At 37.7% G+C, this 19,273-nt stretch overlaps 1 protein-coding gene across 19 annotated transcripts in view; it reads left to right on the top strand.

Moving 5' to 3' along the window:
• Positions 1–19,273, top strand: part of DEUP1 (deuterosome assembly protein 1) — a 196,766-nt gene that overhangs the window by 165,779 nt on the left and 11,714 nt on the right. For 15 of the 19 annotated variants that reach the window (XM_073887152.1, XM_073887151.1, XM_025893923.2 and 12 more), the window contains 4 exons: positions 624–821; positions 3,435–3,521; positions 11,792–11,815; positions 14,746–14,942. In XM_073887152.1, the coding sequence (XP_073743253.1) occupies positions 624–821; positions 3,435–3,521; positions 11,792–11,815; positions 14,746–14,942 (506 nt within the window). The remainder of the gene's footprint in view (positions 1–623; positions 822–3,434; positions 3,522–11,791; positions 11,816–14,745; positions 14,943–19,273) is intronic. The other 4 variants (XM_073887159.1, XM_073887154.1, XM_073887161.1 and 1 more) reach the window with 4 other exon arrangements.

The raw sequence follows: 19,273 nt of genomic DNA, 5'->3' as shown, positions 1-19,273 counted from the left end.
TAGTGGGTTTAAGGCTCTTCCACCACACATTCTGCAGTGGTCGTTTGACAGGTATAAAGTTCTAGAACAGTGTCTATAGTTGACAGTAAGGAATTATGCACTTAAAATTTTAAGAGGGTAGATCCCATGCTAAGTGTTCTTACCACACAAAAAAATTTAAAGCAAAAAAGGGAACACAAACTTCTGGAGGTAATGGGTATGCTTATTATATTGATTGTGGTGACAGTAACATGAGTGTATGTCCAAATTCACCAAACTGTCTACGATAATTACGTGCAGTTTTTGTATCCTAAGTATCCCTCAGTTATGCTGGGAGGTAAGTGCTTGATAATATTTTCTTCACCTTCCTGTCAAAGTAGTTATCAAAGTAGCATCAGTAGTAAATGATGATTTGCATCCAATAGAAAATAGAAGTGAGAAATGGAATTTTGAATTTGAAAGGAAAAAAGTTAAATGAGTCACTTATTGTAAGTATCTGTTTTTAATTCAGCATTGATCAGAAAAGGAGGGTAAAGAGGGGCCTGCCAAAGATTTAACATAGGATAGGAAGACTGAACACAAGCTTTAAGCTGCTTGATAAGTAAAAAGATTTGTTAATATTTGCCGGAATGTCTCTGCTGCAGATAAGAAGCCAACTCTATCAGGAGGAAGAGTACCATGGCTCTGAGCAGGAAAGAATGAGGAACGAAATCTCTGACCTAACAGAGGAGCTTCATCAGAAGGAAATCACTATAGCAACTATCATGAAGAAAGCTGCCCTTCTGGAAAGACAGTTAAAAATGGAGTTAGAAATAAAAGAAAAAATGTTAGCAAAACAGCAGGTACGCAAGCAGGCAGGACAGCCCTTGTCCGGGTCACTGTCTTGCCCAGTGCAGACCGTGGTTTTCCTCGATGACCAGCAAAGCACTGCATTTCTCGGTGTTGTGTCTGAAACTAGCCTCACAGAAATGCTTGCTGGAGCCACATAAAGCCTTTACAAAATATGCAAAGTGTCATCAAAACAGAAAGAGGGCAAAAGTGACGACACAAAATAATTGCATTAAATCTCATCCTAACATTTCCTTGTGACCCATATTTTGATCACCTCCCACAGCATGCTCTAGTCAAAGATTTCTTCCTGAATTTGTGTCCTGTAGTTCCATTAATATTTTTGTCTTAAAAAAAAAAGCCTCTATTCCAGCTTTTTGTGGATACTTCTCACCCCTATTTTATGTATTTATTTTGGGATTTTTTTTAAGATTTTATTTATTTATTTGAGAGAGAGAGCATGAGAGCGGGTTGAGGGGCAGAGGGAGAAGCAGGCTCCCCACTGAGCAAGGAACCTGATGTGGGGCTCCATCCCAAGACTCCAGGATCATGACCTGAGCAGAAAGCAGACGCTTAACCGACTGAGCCACCCAGGCGCCCCATATCTTGGGGTTTTAAAAAAGGATGTTGAAACATGAAAATTAGTCCGTATTTACTGAACATTGATTCAATGCACAGCATGGTTCATGGTTAAAAAAAACAGTAATTATACCATTCTACTGTTAAAATCCTGCAAGTAACTTCAAAGTCCTCCCTCCCTTCCTTTTTTCCTCCTCCCTCCCTTCCTTTCTTCCTATTTCTTTTGAAATTCCCTCAATCCCTTACTCATCATCAAATTGGTGACCTGTTATTAAAAGCATAGGGGTTATCTGTTTGTTTGTTTTTTTTTTACTCCAAATCGAGAGGCTTTGAGAGCACCATTCCATAACTATAAGCATTTGAGGGTCACTTCACCAAAAAGATGGCTATTTAAATCCTGTCTATTATAAAAACGAGAGTCAACCTTTGTCCAATTATAAACCTTAAACTGTGATTAATTTGTACAGTACAGAGGAGCACAGCATAGGTGGGATAATAGCATAGGCTGTACCTGTAGAGGAAAAGATATTTTTTTAAAAATTTTTATTTATTATTTATTTGACAGAGAGACAGCAAGAGAGGGGACACAAGCAGGGGGAGTGGGAGAGGGAGAGGCAGGCTTCCTGCAGAGCAGGGAGCCCAATGCAGGGCTCCCTCCCAGGACCCTGGGGTCATGACCTGAGCTGAAGGCAGACACTTAATGACCAAGCCACTAGGTGCCTCTAGGAAAAGATACTGAGAGGTGTTAGCAGTGATCTGGGTAGTTGGATTACGGATGCTTCTTATTTTCACCTTTATACTTTTCTATGTTTTTAGATTTTTGTTAAGGAGAATATATTTTGGGGTGCCTGGGTGGCTCAGTCGGTTGGGCGTCTGCCTTCGGCTCAGGTCATGGTCCCAGGGTCCTGGGATCGAGCCCCGCATCGGGCTCCCTGCTCAGCGGGAAGCCTGCTTCTCCCTCTCTCACTACCCACTGCTTGTGTTCTCTCTCTCTCGCTGTCTCTCTCTCTGTCAAAGAAATAATAAATAAAATCTTTTAAAAAAAAGGAGGATATGTTTTGTAATCTATGAAAGTAAATCATTTCAAGGGAAGTGTTTTATATAGAAATGAGGCCTATATGATAAAAGAGCAGATACTATGTCTAAGTACTGTCAAGTAGAAGAAATCAGGGAAAAATAAATACACTAGAAGAAATGAAATAGTCACCAAAAAGAAAGAGGGTAGTTTGGCAGACATATTAGAACAAAATTAAATATAAAAGTTACATTTGCATATTGTAAAATTAGGTAGTGAAGAACTCCATGGGCAGTGTTATTGGAGCGTTTTTTTTTTTTTAATTGTGATTTCTCGGGGCGCCTGGGTGGCTCAGTCGTTAAGCGTCTGCCCTCGGCTCAGGTCATGATCCCAGGGTCCTGGGATCGAGCCCCACATGGGGCTCCCTGCTCAGCGGGAAGCCTGCTTCTCCCTCTCCCACTCCCCCTGCTTGTGTTCCGTCTCTCACTGTGTTTCTGTCTGTCAAATAAATAAATAAAATCTTTAAAAAATAAAAATAAATTGTGATTTTTCTGGTGCTTATTTGCATACAGTAGAAAATAGAAGTGAGAAATGGAATTTTAGAATTGAAAAAAAAGTAAATGAGTCGTTATTGTTGGTATGTGTTTTTAATTTAGCACTGATCAGGAAAGGAGGGTTAAGTGAGGGCTGCCAAAGAGAGAACTGAATGCAAATACTGATTTAGGATGACCATGCCTAATCAGTGTTTCTCTTCACTACACTTAGAAAACATTTAGGTTAGGGCACCTAGGTGGCTCAGTCGTTAAGCATCTGCCTTTGGCTCAGGTCATGATCCCAGAGTCCTGGGATCGCGTCCCGCATCGGGCTCCCTGCTCAGCGGGGAGCCTGCTTCTCCCTCTGCCTGTCTCTCTCTTATGAATAAGTAAATAAAATCTTTAAAAAAAACATTTAGGTTAATAAAATTAATTTTAATACAATTATGAGCTTTTATTACGTATTTTACATTCACTTTTACCTACCGATCTGCTTTCAGGTCTCAGATATGAGATATAAAGCTGTCCAAACGGAAAACACACACCTGAAAGGAATGATGGGAGATTTAGACCCCGGACGGTACATGGTAATAACGCTGAAATCATTCAGTAAATGGAACTGAGAGATTACAGAGTTAGTCAGGAGTTACGCAGACCTTATTTACTAAGCATTTCCTGTGTCAGGCAGGGAGGGGTTGGGCGGCAAAGTATCTTGCACTTGGATTGAACTTAATTTTTATCCTCAGGCTGGAACATTTGAATTTCGAGTTTTCTCCTTTGCTCTTTTCTTGGATTGGGCTAAATTCTGATCGTTTCCTCCAACATGCTACTTGCTTGCTTTTGCTCCTGCTGTTATCTCTGAAATCCTCCATCCTACATGGCCTGACTCACATGTCAGCCTTACCCTTGATGAAGCCACCCCTGAAACCCCAGGCAGAGTGAATTGGTCCATCCACACTTGGTCTGTATTTTGGTCTCATTTGTTTGGTAGCCTGTCACTTCCCGACTGGATGGTGAACAGGGACCATGTTTTATTCCTGTCTGTTGCACCAGCACCTCGAAATGTCAGGGGTATAGTAAGTGTTCACTGGATGTTGATTGAATATAAGGGAGGATGAACAAATGAATGACTGAGGATTGACTTTGTGGTTTGAACCAGTGGCTCTATAGATTAACACAGGGCAGCTAAAACAGGCTCTGTGCCTTTCATTTCCCTTATTCAATATAGCCCTTGAAGGTGGGTTTTTATATGTAAATAGGAGAACTTTTATTTATCAAACTAAGGAAATACCATTGTTACTTGTTTAGCATTTATTTGCTCTGAGAGAAAATTCTAAAATAAAATAATGTTCCTGCCACTGAGAAAATGGAGAAGATAAAAGATGAACATGGGTGGTCACTTCAGTTTCCTCAGCTATGACGTGAGGAAGTTGGAGTAGGGGTTCTCCATGATGCTGTATTTCTGTGAGAGTAGGTTCTCGTTCCCATAATGGTAAGTGTTCTAGTATCAGAGAGTTAGAAGCATTCTTCAAGCATTCTGCCTTCTTTGGCCCCGATGACAGATTCTGTGATCGGAGGACAGTTGGATAAAAAGGAAAGTATATATGGTTTCCCTATCTGTTACATAAAATCTGTGTGACATTTAGGACTCTTATTTCTAAATGCTTGACACACAAAAATTTAAATTGGGTCCTGCCCCCATGAGTATCTTTTTTTTCCCTCTCACAAAATGGTTTTTGTGTTATTTTTCTTTTTATTTCAAACTAAATGTTTTTCGGTGTGAATTCTGCGTCATCACAGCCCACACAGCCTGCTTCACACTGGCTTGGATAGGCATTTGGCTTTCTTCATTGATTTGTTTTTTTCAAGAAATAAAACACATAAAGATATGTAAAGAAGAAGCTAATTATCCCACTGCTATCTCCAATCCCAGGTTGGACTCCAGAGATAATCCAGTGCTAACAAACCAGTGTGTAGCCTTCTATAACTTTTTTCTGGCTCGTGCACACATCTAGAAGGGATGAGCTGAGTGTCCCTTTATGGAAATAAGTGTATAATAAGTACATTATTCTCAACTGCTTTTTAACTATATATCATGGACATCTCTAGAAGACAGGAGGAAAACATCTTTTTTTCCTTCATTTCTTAGGAAAATCAATATATACTCATGTAGAATATATAGAATTTTTAATAAATTGCATCACACTAGTGATTTTCATGCAGTCTCTTTTTTCTTGCTTTTCCCCTTCTCCTTTGCTCTGTTTCTCCACCCACCTCAGACCCCATGCACCGGATAACACAGGTTAACTCTTCAGTATGTATCATTTTGTGCTTTTTCATATCTATGAACTCACGTGTGTGTGTGTGTATGTGTGTGAATATATATACATATAGGTATGTAGTCATATACCTATTTTGGGGTTTTACTTTTTTAAAAAATTGGATTTACATTATACACACTTTTCTGTGTCTTATTTTTGTTCACTCAGCAATATCCTTTGCAAATCCTTACAAAGCAACTGGTTTAGGTCTATTTCATTTTGTATAATGGCTTAATAATAACACATGATGTGAGTGTATCAAAATTTATTCAACTGTTTTTCAGAACCAATTCATTTCAAATTAATTCAACTCTTTCTAGATTTTTGCACAAATAAACAATACTGTAAAAAACACCCTCATACATATATCTTGGAACAGCTTCCTAAGAATGGAATTGCTGGGGGCATCTAGGTGGCTCAGTCGGTTAAGCGTCCAACTCTTGATTTTGGCTCAGGTCATGATCTCAGGGTCTTGAGATTGAGCCCCAGGATCTGCGCTGGGCATGGAGCCTGCTTAAGATTCTCTCCCTCTGCCCACCTACCCTCTCTCTCCCTTATAAAAAGAAAAAAAAAAGGAATTGCTGAATAGAAACATATGCTTTTTTTTTAAAGATTTATTTATTGGAGAGAGCACACAGGCAGGAGGGGCAGAGGGAGAGAGAATCTGAAGCAGACTCCGTGCTGAGTGTGGAGCCCGTTGTGAGGCTTGATCCCATGACCAAGATCACAACAGAGCCAAAACTGAGAATCGGATGCTTAACCAACTGCACCACCCAGGTGCCCCTGAATGCTTTAATTTTAAAACATTTGTTGTCAAATCATATTTCTCCCATCTCGTTATGTGCACACCTTTTTCTTTCCTCCTTAGCAGCAAGAGGTTTTATTACTCTTTTAAATTTTTGTCAGTCTGATGGGTGTAAAGTGATTTCTCAGTAGTACTTTAATTTCTACTTCCCTGGCTACAGTGAGATTATTTTTGTATATTTATTGGCAGTGGACTATGAATTATATTCTTTGCTCATTTTTCTATTAGGATGTTTTTTTCTTGTCAATTTACAACAGCAATTTCCTAAATTTATTGTCTATAATTTTAATTAGATCTTTTTACCATACAAAAAGTTTTCAACTTTTATTTGTCAAGGCACCTGTGTCGCTCAGTTGTTTAAACGTCTGCCTTTGGCTCAGGTCATGATCTCGGGGTCCTGGGGTCGAGTCCTGCATCAGGCTCCCTGCTTGGTGGGGAACCTGCTTCTCCCGCTGCTTCTACCTGGTATTCCCCCTGCTTGTGCTCTCTCTCTCTCTGTCAAATAAATAAATAAAACCTTAAAAAAAAACTTTTATCTGTCAGACACATGTATCTTTTTGTTTACAGTTTCTGAATTTTCTTCCTGGAATGACATGGTTTTTCCAACTTCTTGACAGTATACACTGTTTGTTAGAGTGTCTTCAATGACTTTTACATTTTTTCATCTAAGTCTTTAATCCATTTGAATTATAATTTTACATATGATATAAAACAAGAACCCAATTTAATTTTTATGTGAAAGTTAAGTTCAGTTTATCCAGTTTTTCCAGATAATTTCCTGTTGGGTTTTATTTGGAATCAAAATAAGTTTACATATAACTTTAAAAGAATTGACACTTTTGGGACGCTTGGGTGGCTCATTGGGTTAAGCGTTTGCCTTCGGCTCAGGTCATGATGCCGGGGTCCTGAACCCACATCGGGTTCCCTGCTCAGTGGGGAGCCTGCCTCTCCCTCTGCCTGCCGCTCCCCCTGCTTGGGCTTGCTGTCTCTCACTTTTTCTCTCTCTCTGTGACAAATAAATAAAATCTTAAAAAATAAAAAGAATTGACACTTTTATAATAGTAAGTTTTCTCAATCCAAGAATATGACGTGGCTTCCCATTTCTTCATATCTCAGTTTATGCTCTTCAATAAAATCTTACAATTTTCTTTGTATAGGTTCTGTACCTTCCTTTTAGAATTTATGCTTAGGTGTTTTATAATTCTTATCACTGTTGTAAGTGGGATATTTTCCTCTTTCCATATAAGAACTTGTTGCTAATACAGTAAAAAAGCCAGACTGTCTTTTAATTCTAGTGGGCATTTTACTAGGGGTTCTTAGGGTTTTTTGAGATATACAATCACTTTAACAAAAATAGATAACTTCAACTCTTCTTTTCTACTGTTCATATCAGTTATTTTGCCATACTGCATTTGCTAAAACCAAGAGAATATGAAATAATAATAGTGATTGCTGACAAAACTAATTTCTGACTTTAGATGAAATTGTTTTAAAGTTTTACTGTTTAGATAATACTTGTTCTTGGGTTATGGTCTTAATTCTTTTTATTCTTTTAATTAATTCTTTAATTCTTTTATTCCTAGTTTACTCAGAGTTTTTAAGATTTGCTGCTGGCTTTTATCAAATACCTTTTCAGCGTAGATGACACCATGGGGTTGTCTGTTGATTTGTTGGCGTATAATAGACTATGGTTGACACATTTCCTGATACTGACCCATCGCTGAATTTTTGGAATAAACCTTCTTGGTCATTGTATTCATTTGCTTTGGCTGCCATAACAAAGTACCACAAACCAGGTAACTTAGAACAAGAGAAACTTCTTGTCATACAGTTCTGGAAATAGAAGCCCCAAATCGAGGTGTCAATAGGGCCACGCTGCCTCTGAAACCTGTAGAGGATGGTTCTTCCTCACCTCTTGATAGCTTCTAGTGATTTGCCAGCAATCTTTGGCAGTCCGTGGCTTAGAGGTACATCATTCCTGTCCTCTGTCTTCACAAGGCATCCTCCTTGGATCTGTCTTCACATGGCCTTTCTCTGTTTCTCCATATTGTCTTCCCTCCATGCGTGTCCTTCTCTGTGTCCAGATTTCCCCTGATATTTGTAGAATACCTGTCGTACTGGATTAGGGCCCACCCTAGTGACCTCACTTTCACTCGATTGCCTACGTAAAGATCCTTTTTCCAAATAAGGCCACGTCCTGAGGTACTAGGAGTTAGGACTTAAACATTATCTTCTTTTTGGTGGGGGGACAAAATTCAACCCCAGTCTTACTTTAACAATTTTGACATATTCCTGGATTCTATGTGATAATGTTTTCAATACTTTCTATATAATTTGTAAATAAAATACCTTCTCCCCTTCTGTAGGTTGCCTCTTCACTCTCTTGATTGTTTCTTTTGTTGTGCGAGAACCTTTTTAGTTTGATGTAGGCCCACTTGTCTATTTTTGCTTTTGTTGCCTGTGCTTTGGTGTCATACGCAACAAATCATTGCCAGAACCAATATCAAGTGTCTGTTGCCCATCTGTCTTCTTCTAGTTTCACAGTTTCAGGTCTGATATGTAAGTTTTTAATCTATTTCAAGTTAATTTTTTTGTGAGTGGTAGAAGATAGAGGTCCAGTGTCATTCTTTCACCTGTGAATATCCAGTTTCCCAACATTTATTGAAGAGACTGTCCTTTCCCTACTGTGTGTTCTTGATGCTTTTATTAAAGATTAGTTGACCATACTGTGTGGGTTTATTTCTGGGCTCTCTATTCGGTTCTCTATCTATTGCATGCCACAGTCACCACAGAATGTTTTCATTCAGTCATTCATTCATTCATTCACTCATTCTGTAAATATTTATTGAATATGCCTACTGTGTATCTGGCAGTATGCGAGTGTTGTGAATAAGTCAGACAAGATCCTTGAATTCGTGAAACTTAATATTAGTAGAAGGAGACCATATATTACCAGATACAGACAGTTACCTGGATAATTACACTAGAGAGTGATAGGAAGGCTCAGAATTCAGGGACCCTGATAGGGGTTACCTAACCCTGTCTTGGGAGCAATAAAAGGCATCTGGGGAGCAGTCAACCAGACGGATTGGTGGGAAAGAGTCATGGTGAGAGAATAGAATGTACAAAGACCAAAGATGAGAAAGAGGGAAACTGGGAGAACCGTGTAATAACAAAGAGCTGCTACTCATTCATTGAGTGTTTATCACATACATGCCTTATAATCTGCTGAATGCTTTACATATATCAGTGTCTGTCTATATCCCTATAACAAGTATATGGTGGTTGGCTGTGACAATCTCATTTCACAGAAAAAGGAATGAAATCTTTAGGTTTTTAGGCAAGTTTTTATCCAAGATCACATAGGTTGTAAGTTGGTTTGAATAACTCTAAATGCATGATACTAACTGTTATAAAACCCTGTGGTTCTCTCTGTTTCTTCCGTTTTATTCACTGGCTCCCCACCCTCCTGTTCCTGCCTCTACTCGTTCCCCAAATGTTGCTGTTGGCTTTTGCTTCTCCTTAGAGGCTAGATCCATCAACGACTCCAAGTTACTTCCTCTGCTTTACCCAGTGGCTTCCAAGCTCTCTCCACTTCTCATACACGACATGCTTTTCTAACATAATCTTTCCTTGTGTTATCCTTCCTTTCAAGAACATGTGCTCAGTTTCCAATAGGAAGTCAGAACTCTTCATATTCCATTGCTTCCTTAATCTGGCTCTCCCACTTTGTTTCCCTTTAGTGACTTACACAAATCCTCTGCTAGAGCTAGGCCTGTCTTAGCCTTACCTGCATATGTGATAGTCCTTTCTCATGCCCTTTCTTGCTTCCAGGCCTTCACACGTGCTTTCCTTCTAGCTAAAAATTCCCTTTTCCTACTTCACGTAGCCATGCCCTATTAATGTTTCAGGTAACTCAGCATAAATTTTACATGTCATACAAAATCTTCTTTGATTTTCCTCTGCTCTGTTAAGTGTCTGTCCTTGAAACCATCATAACATCCTTTACTTAACATCTATCATAGTACAATGGTAAAATTGCCTATTTCTTGTCAGCTACCCAACCCCTACCCAGTAGGCTCATTGAGGGCAGTTATGGTCCTAGTTTACCATTGTACCCAAGCACTTAGTACAATGCCTGAATGCAGGAGGCAGTGAAAAAATATTTTGTTAGATTAGTGAATGAACAAATCAATGAGTGAGTGAGTGAGGGAATGAGTGAATGAATCCATTATATGCCCTCCACCTGAATGCTTTCCTTTCTTTTACCAAAGTAAAGACATAGTTGTACTTTACTAAATCCTACCAGTCCCTTCAGACCTAAATTAAATTATATCTCTTCCATGAATTCATCTTCAATTACTCTAGGCTCCATTTACTTCTTCTTTCTTTGACTTTCTTTAACAGGTATAACAATTTAGCATCAAGTTTTGAATTGTCTTCTTTTATTTTTTAATTGTTTTTGTATGTCTTGTCTCATCAGTCATAGACTCCTTGAGGGAAGAAGTGTACTATATTTTATACTTCTTCATACAGGGTTTGGTATAGGGTAGGGCTCGATGAATACTTGTGGGTTTATGGGTCTCACCTGTAGTGTAAGAGGCATGAATAAATTTTCATGGAAATTATTGCTCACGTCATTAAGGAGATTGCCAGAGCCTTGTTTTATCTCACCTCCTACATGATCTTAGTCCAGTAGTTGTCGCCATTCATTGATTCAGAAAACATTTGAGTTCTACTTGGTGTAACATAATTTAATACATAATTACACTTTATATGAGTCACTATTTTTTTCATACATGTTAATTTTGTCCACTCAGTTTTATTGTATTTTCCATGAAGGTAGGGTCACTTTTTCATACTTGATCACCTCTGTAGCACTCAGCACATATATATATGTATGTACAGTACGTATTTGTTTAAAAATTGGTTAATTGGATATCATAAAATGGTATGCCACTGATGAATGGCCCTCAGTGTGATGCCTTATTAAAATAGTATTTAATCACATACACTTTATGTAGGATTGTAATTCATATAGATAGTTGACTTTATAATTGCTCCCTTTTATTTTTTGTATGTGAAGTTTTGGCATTGACTTTGATAATTAAAATAGTCAAGCCATTCCCCAAAGTGAAAGATCTCAAGTGTCTACTGAATTAAAAAAAGAGCAAATATAACTCGTTGTTCTTTAAGAGTATGCAGTCTAGGGGCGCCTGGGTGGCTCAGTCGTTAAGCATCTGCCTTTGGCTCAAGTCATGATTCCAGGTCCTGGGATCGAGCCCTGCATCGGGCTCCCTGCTCGGCGGGAAGCCTGCTTCTGAACCCTCTCCCATTCGCACTGTTTGTGTTCCCTCTCTCGCTGTGTCTTTCTCTGTCAAATAAATAAATAAATAAATCTTAAAAAAAAAAAAAAGAAAAGTCAGGGAGGAACCTTAAAATCTTTAAAAAAAAAAAAGAGTATGCAGTCTATTATGTGACTTATCTAGCATTCATTATTTGAAAGATTTCACATTAAAGAAAACTCCTATCTGTTATGTGTTAAAATCCCATGAGATAGTTAATTCTTTCTGAAATAATTGGATAAATAAACATAGAATTAAAGAATGGGCACTGAAATTTTACCTCAAGCAATAAGAAACAAAATATTTACATCATTATTTTTAGGTTTTCTGAAATATGTGGTATTTGGATAATATTCAAACAATAATTATTTGTTTTTCCTTTCTAGACAAGTGAAATAACTGATATTAAGGTAGGCATTTCAAAATCACTAGAACTTCGTGAATTTTCTGCTTGACTAACTGTGAAGCACCCTGCTTACTCACACTTAGGGAAAGAAAGTTTTAAAAAGGCCCTCTCCCAGAGGTAGGAGTAAGAGTGGGTCCTGCACTCGGTTATTACCGGCTGCATGCTTGGGGCTGTGGCAGCTCGCATTTTCCTCGGCAGAATCCACTGATGAGACTAACCACCTGGTATGTAAGTTCTCCTCAGGTCTCATGAGCTGCTTAAAATAGCAACAGAAGTATCTCTGAAAAAGATGTTTTCCTGGATTTGTGCAAGAACGATTACATAGAGACAAGTGTGAGGGGTTGACCTTTATTCTCCTCCTGGGTAGCTATTGAAAAAATCAAGTTTATCATGATAGTTTTTTGTGATTCCATATTACCTTAGACCCATAAGTGTATTTAGTAAACTTTCCTTCATTTAAGAAAGGTATCATAAAATCAGATTTAATCAGAACTCAGAATTTATGGTAATTTTTAACTGATTTGCCCTTCACTATCCATAAAGTTTGCCAAATAAAATAATAACCTAAAAAATTAGTACCCTCACAAGTATCTAATCCATCATTTACATATTAAAAATTAATATACTAACCATAAAACATGGTTAAAGCTGGTCCTTCTGTAGAAATACTTTGTTAGACTATTATTGTTGAATATACGTGAATTTAAAAAGAAAAATTGTACATATAAAGTACTATTACCCAAACACTTCAGTAACTCAACTGGCCTCATGTCAAAGCACGTAGGCACTAGGAGGTTTTGCCGTTTCAAGAATGAAGCAATGGGTTAAAACTACAAACCCCTAAAATTTGGGGGAAAAATTTGGAATAACAGGGCTATAAAATAAGCCATCAGAAATACAGAGATAGAATTTAATTAGTGCCTATTTTCACATGATAACCATCTAGTGGAGGATTATTTCCTGAAATTACTAGAACAATATTTAAAAGAAACATGAAATGAGAAAGTCCTAAAATGTTGTTGTCAAGGAAAATAGAATATGCTTTTAAATATAAATCATGTAAATACATCGCCTGTGTAATTTTTTCAGGTCATGTTCACAACACTTACTTAATTATGGTGCATGTAGAAAATTATGGAGTCTTTAAAAAATTATTCCTCTCATTCTTAATTACTTTAAACCAAACACGGGGCCAAAAAGAATCACAGATGAAATCTAATTTTATAGAAAAAGCTTAAATAAAGTTATAACTGAGCAGCAGACCATCAGGAATTATATATTTTGATAAATAGATTTTTTTGTAGGAGTAAAATTTTGGATCTTTTCCATGACCTTTCTTGGCCAGATCTGCTCAAATGAGTTATTTTCCTTAAGAAGGGCAAAATTTTATAAGACCACCTCCTTTATATGTATTGTAAATCTGCTCTCATTTTAGAATAAACAATCCTTTCTCCTGTAGCGCATAGTACAGATTACTCTTTTATCTGCACTGGTGTATCTCAAATGAGCAAATGTGAAGGCATACTAAAGGCAAGGGCCTACCAAGCAGAGAAATACCGTGAAAGGTCCTTCTTTTCCAAAGGGCACCTTGATCAATAGCTGTATAAACACATAACCCTTTCTGTATTGTTTTGGGGGAATTTGCCCTCCTGGAGAATTTTCTTTCATTCTAAAGATTCATGAGCTTCTATAACACATTAGGCAGTAAACAGAAAATGTAGTAAGCAGGCTTGGCCTTTGAAGCAAAAAAATAAAACAAATAGGTAAACATTTTTAATACCTAATATGTATACATTTCTACACTTATTTGTCAATCCTGATACTAATACGATAGTATATGAGTAATTTAGAACGTGCAGTTCCGTCAAAAAAAAAATTGTAATGACTTATGGGGTGGCTAGCCCATGAAATGTCTTCCATGTCAAAGCCTTATATTTAGAAATTTCAAAATAAAAGTTCTAAGCCATTTTCATCTATAGTCTTATGAGCTTTAAACCACAGAAGTTTGGAGCTTCAAAAATGATACTTTATCCATGTTACGCTTTTTGTGCTAGAAGCGTATTGTTAGAAGTATTGTTGAATCAGCAACTACATGACTCATAGATACCTACATCATAGGACCAGAAAGGACTATGTAGACTCATTTAAAGCGTTTTCATGAGTTTTCTTGTGAGACTATATCCTGTTTTTTTAAAACTTTGCGGGAAGAAAAGTTTAGACTCTCCCTAAGAAACTTCTTACAGCATTTAATTCAAAAAGCATCAGAAATCTTTGTTCTTGCTCTAAACCACTCATTTTGTGATTTAAACATGTTTCACATTCTCTTCTTAAGACACGTTAAAAATTGGGTGGCACATACCAGATAGTAAAACTTCATCATGGAGCCACACTCCTCAAAACTGTGGTACTGGCCCCATCTCAGCTGTGAGATCTTTGCTTTAAAATGGTCCAGAAGCAGACTCTAGTCTATATGGATTTTGTATATAATTTGTTGCATCACCCAACAGTGGAGAATCAGTATATGATTTTCTGTAATGACATGTGTTATTGTCATCAGAGAAAAAGTCTTTCAAAATTGAAATGTATGTTAATTCTGGTTCCATTATTAACACCAGAAGGCATACCCTATAAACATGAAAACTCTTTAATCCAGCCAATCTGTTCTGGATACAGAATGCTAATGCATATGTGAGCATGGACACTAGTCCATAAAAAGCAATGCTTTTCTTGCGAAGTGTTCAGTGGTACCTGTCACTGGGTATCTGTGTCGTGAGGAGGTGAGAGCGGGAAGGGGCTTTAGGAGGTACACAGGAGTAGAGCTATATCTTTGGACTCCAGTGGAAGACCCCTTCCAACAGACATGTCTAAACACACAGAAAATATGCATCACTTATAAGGAACAGTTTTTCAGTGATTTTGTTTTTTATTCTCTAGAGTATGGATTTTACTAACAGGGAACATTCGAGGCATGCATCTGTTAACAAACTGGAATATGAGAATGAAAGGCTCCGAAATGATCTTGCAAAACTTCATGCCAATGGCAAATCAGCATGGGCTAACCAAGATACCTATGAGGAAATGGGACTGTACACCTATCAAAACCAAATAAAAATGGAAAAACATGAAGATAGGTATGTTAACTCCCTTATATAAGGACACAAATGTATGCACATTTAATAGAAATGTATTTTGAAACAATTCAAAATAGAATCTTATAAACTTGCTCTTCAGTTGTTTAAATTTTATTTTACAGTGAGAATGCATAGTATAGGCCTGTTGTTTTATATGAAATTCTGTGCTGTCGATAGCTTTCAAAATCTAACAGGGAAATGGGTAGTGTTAAAGTGAATTTTCACCACTTCAGACCCTTCTTAGACACTGATGTGGCAACAAAATATACAAGCAAATATTTTTTAATGTCATAAGAAAAACTAGATTTTCATATGTTACATATATTGTTCAAAGTAGAAATACAGGACAATGTCACTTCCGACTTAACTTCAGAATATACAATTTATACCGACACTCCAGCAGCAGCAACAAACCAGTGGTCACTTCCTAGGGAAAGAATTGGACAAGGGGTACGAGGTTTCCTCTGAGTGAAGAGAAGCATGTGGAGAATTAATATCTGCTATCCACATGATCCCCTTTTAAAGTGTCTTAGTTCAAAATTTAAGTAAACATGTCAACTCTAAAATCAGACTAATTTATTCAACTTTAATAAAATATTTATGGAATCAAATCTGTCTCTGGAGAATTTTCATTCTTTTTCCAGACTTGGAAAATTCTCAGCAAAATAAACAAGTTTCTTTTCTAGCAGGACAGCTCTGAGTCATTAATATGTTAGTGTACATTGTGAGGTTCAAGAAGGGCTGTGGTGTGCAACACTTCTCAAACTTATTTAATATCAGAGTTATTGACATTTCGTGGTGCCGCGAAATGGTAAATTGATAGGACCCAACTTCCGTAAAACTTTTGCTCAAGAACTCATAATACTTAGCAGGAAAATCTTGCATACTGTTTTCATATAATGTAATATTTACAACCTTGGGAAATTTATTTAACCTTTGTGATCCTCAATTTCCCATTGATAAATAGGGATAATAATTACAAGTTTTTTGTGAGAATTAGAGAAGAACACATAGTTCCATGTAAACCATGTATTTCCATAAATGTTAGCTATTCTTATTGATGTTATTATTACTAACAAAATTTTTAGCATAATAATATGAATACTTCTTCAACAACTCACAGTGCCTAAAAAGTCAGTGTTGATGGCCAAATGGCTGAATCTGACATTTCCTCGGAGATAGTCCTGTGGAGGAGGGGTGATGCCAGCCTCATCTTTATAACTAAGCATGCCCAGTTCTGCAGGTGGCTAAATCTGTAAATCCATGGGACATACCAAAAAATATATCTGTTCAACATTCTTGCGGATGTCGTGTATGTCTCTCCTACCTCAATCACCTCAGCCCTGTATGTGTTAGAGGATATGTCCTAATCCGATGCAAGAAACAGCCAGCATTCAAAAGTGCTAAATTAATGACCTTTCTTCAAGTAGTTCAGGAAGGAAATGAGGACAGACTGGCTGCTACCCTAAAAGACAACTGATGGGAGCATTCTGGCCGGGGCTTGGGGCGGGGGGCGGGGGGGTCGTGCGGATGGAACAGGTCACTGAGGCAGAGCCATGGGCCAGTCCTCCAGTGAATGTGTCCATGCCTGCTGGCCAGTAGAACCGAAAATCTGTCCAAAAGGGGGCTCGTTTTGATTGTGGCATAGAAGTATTTTTTCTAATATAGAATAAACCCTTCTCAAAGGGCTTCCCTACTCTACAGATTTATTTCTCCGTGGGTCAAATCACGAGCCCGTGTATACAGTTTTTTCCTTGTCAAGAGAAAAGCAGTCCCCTAAAGATATGATAAAGGGTCTTCCCATAGATGTTAGTCAGGACTGGCCTGTATTGAGCCCCCATTAGGGGCGGAACATTGTTTCCTATTCTTGCTTGTTGGGAATAACTTTGAAAGCCTTAGATGAAGGTACCAGGAGTTGTTATTTGAAAGGCAGTTACTCTGCCTTTTATTGTTTTTAAAAAGTAATTTTATTGTTTGGATTGCCCCCTTTTTTCTTTGTTGGGCGGCACAGAATGTGTTAAAAGTACCTAACGAAAACAAGACCACAGGGGACACAGAAAGCAACACAAGAGGTAAAATGCTCAGCAGGAGATTATCTTAATAAGCAGTTTGGACTACTATTCCTGCTGCAGAGCCTGTGTCCTGCCAGTCTCATCTGTTGAAAGTTTCATTAAATTTGTTTTAATGCCTTGTCTGATTTCAGTGTTCTCCAGTGACCTGATTTTTAAAAGAAACAGCATTTCAAATGTTCTGAATAAATTATTACCATGTAGAACTCGCTATGGGGAAAGTGTTGTTGAGTTGCAAGGACAGCGGGCTCAGCAGTGGGGAGGGCTGTAAAGTACATGTCTATTAATTTTAGCAAGTGAAAAATGAAATGTTCCTTCTTTCCCTCACAGCACAGCTCAGTGAAGCCAAATAGTAAAAGCTATATATATTCGTTAGGCATAAAAATCGTTGGAAAATACGGAGTCGTATTTACATAGCGATGGCTAATGCGGTGAGGTCTCATTAAACTGTTTTAGAAAGGAGAAAGCTTTTAGGTAAAATTATATGAAGATAGTGTTCCACAAACATTTTTTTTAAGATTCTATTTATTTGTCAGAGAGAGAGAGCACAAGCAGGGGGAGCGGCAGGCAGAGGGAGAAGCAGACTACCCACTGAGCAGGGATCCTGATGCGGGGCTCGATCCCAGGACCCCGGGATCATCACCTGAGCTGAAGGCAGATGCTTAACTGACTGAGCCACCCAGGTGTCCCCCACAAAATTTTCAAGTCTAATTTTTAGCCGCTTCCTCCTTTTAGCTGAGGAAGATTTGCATAATGCATTTTTATTTTTAAATTTTATTTAAATTCTATTAATTAACATATAGTGTATTATTAGTTTCAGAGGCAGAGTTCAGGGATTCATCAGTTGCATACAACACCCAGTGCTCATCACATCAGGTGCCCTCCCCAATGCGCATCACCCAGTTACCCCATCCTCCCACCCGCCACCCCTCCCGCAACCCTGTTTGTTTCCTATGGTTAAAAGTCTCTTATGGTTTGTCTCCCTCTCTGATTTCATCTTATTTTATTTTTCCCTCCCTTCCCCTGTGATCCTCTGTTTTGTTTTTTAAATTCCAACATGAGTGAAATCATATGATAATTGTCTTTCTCTGATTGACTTCTTTCGCGTAATACATTTTTAAATAATCTTTTATCCACTCGGAAGTAAACCAATTTTTGTTGTTGTTTCATTCCTATTAGAAGTAATAAGAAGTTCTTCATGCTCATCCACTTAAAATGCGAAGCATTTTAGGATATTCCAACAGATTTGCTTTCCGATAAGGAAGTTATTCAGCACTTAAAAAAATTATGAATAAGATGTAATTGAATTTGGTGAGGATGTATTGAATATTTTTAAAGTTTTTAAATGTTAGAGTTTTGAAGTTTAAGGATAATTTACAAGCTAATTTGGAATAGTGGTATCCAGAGCAATTAACATATGACGAATTTTAATGACAACTCAATTTTGTAATAAGTGGGGTTTCATCTCTATATATGATACATATGTAAAAGCCAATGTATGGTTTTAAAGGTTACATCATGTACTGGAGAGAGTTTAGTGATCACAAATATTAATCATTAAAATTGCTTCAAATTTAGTTTAATAAATAAAAAGATTCTAATACTAAGAAAACCACAAAGTCGGTAGGTTTGTCATAACTACTCTCACAGAATCCCTTGTCAAGGAATGAATAGTCATCTAGAAGCAAAAAAAGTAAGTTGAGAAAATTTTGTACCAAGGTGTTACTGAATAAGGAGCAAAACATAGCAGGCTGAACAGTTGTGGGCCAGGAAAAATGAGTAGTTCATAGACCGGGGAGCATCACATGGAATGTTAGAAGGTGAGGTTGGAAGCAGGCAAATTAGCACTTGTGAAAGGATCCTGTTCCATGCTGAGGACATTATCTTGTAGCCCAGGGAAAATTAACAGAGGGCCAGGAATGGACGTACAGTCAGACAACTCTGAAAACTGCAGACAATTGACTCCAAGGTCTCAAGGGGGCAGAGTTCTGCTCCCAGCAACAACTGGGTCCTGCCCTCCTGGCCGAAGTAGGCAGAGGCCTTGGACGAGGGCCTGTGGAAAAGCTAACTGAAAAGACCAGCTTGTGAGAGGAAAATAAAAGCCTTTGGAAATAACTTTTAAGATAGCTTTTAAATTGATAGACTGAGCATTTTTTTGCAAGGTGGTTTTATGAAGTATTTGAATAGCTGCATTCTAGAAGAAGAACTTTTCAGATATAAAGACGATTTAAAGCAAAAGGATTTTACTCCATAATGGAGCCT

The sequence above is a fragment of the Callorhinus ursinus genome, unplaced genomic scaffold (genome assembly GCF_003265705.2).
Source record: "Callorhinus ursinus isolate GAN/ISIS: 27379988/994484 unplaced genomic scaffold, GSC_fseal_2.0 scaffold76, whole genome shotgun sequence".
Classification (NCBI taxonomy): domain Eukaryota; kingdom Metazoa; phylum Chordata; class Mammalia; order Carnivora; family Otariidae; genus Callorhinus; species Callorhinus ursinus.
This window is presented reverse-complemented; position numbering and strand designations above follow the sequence as displayed.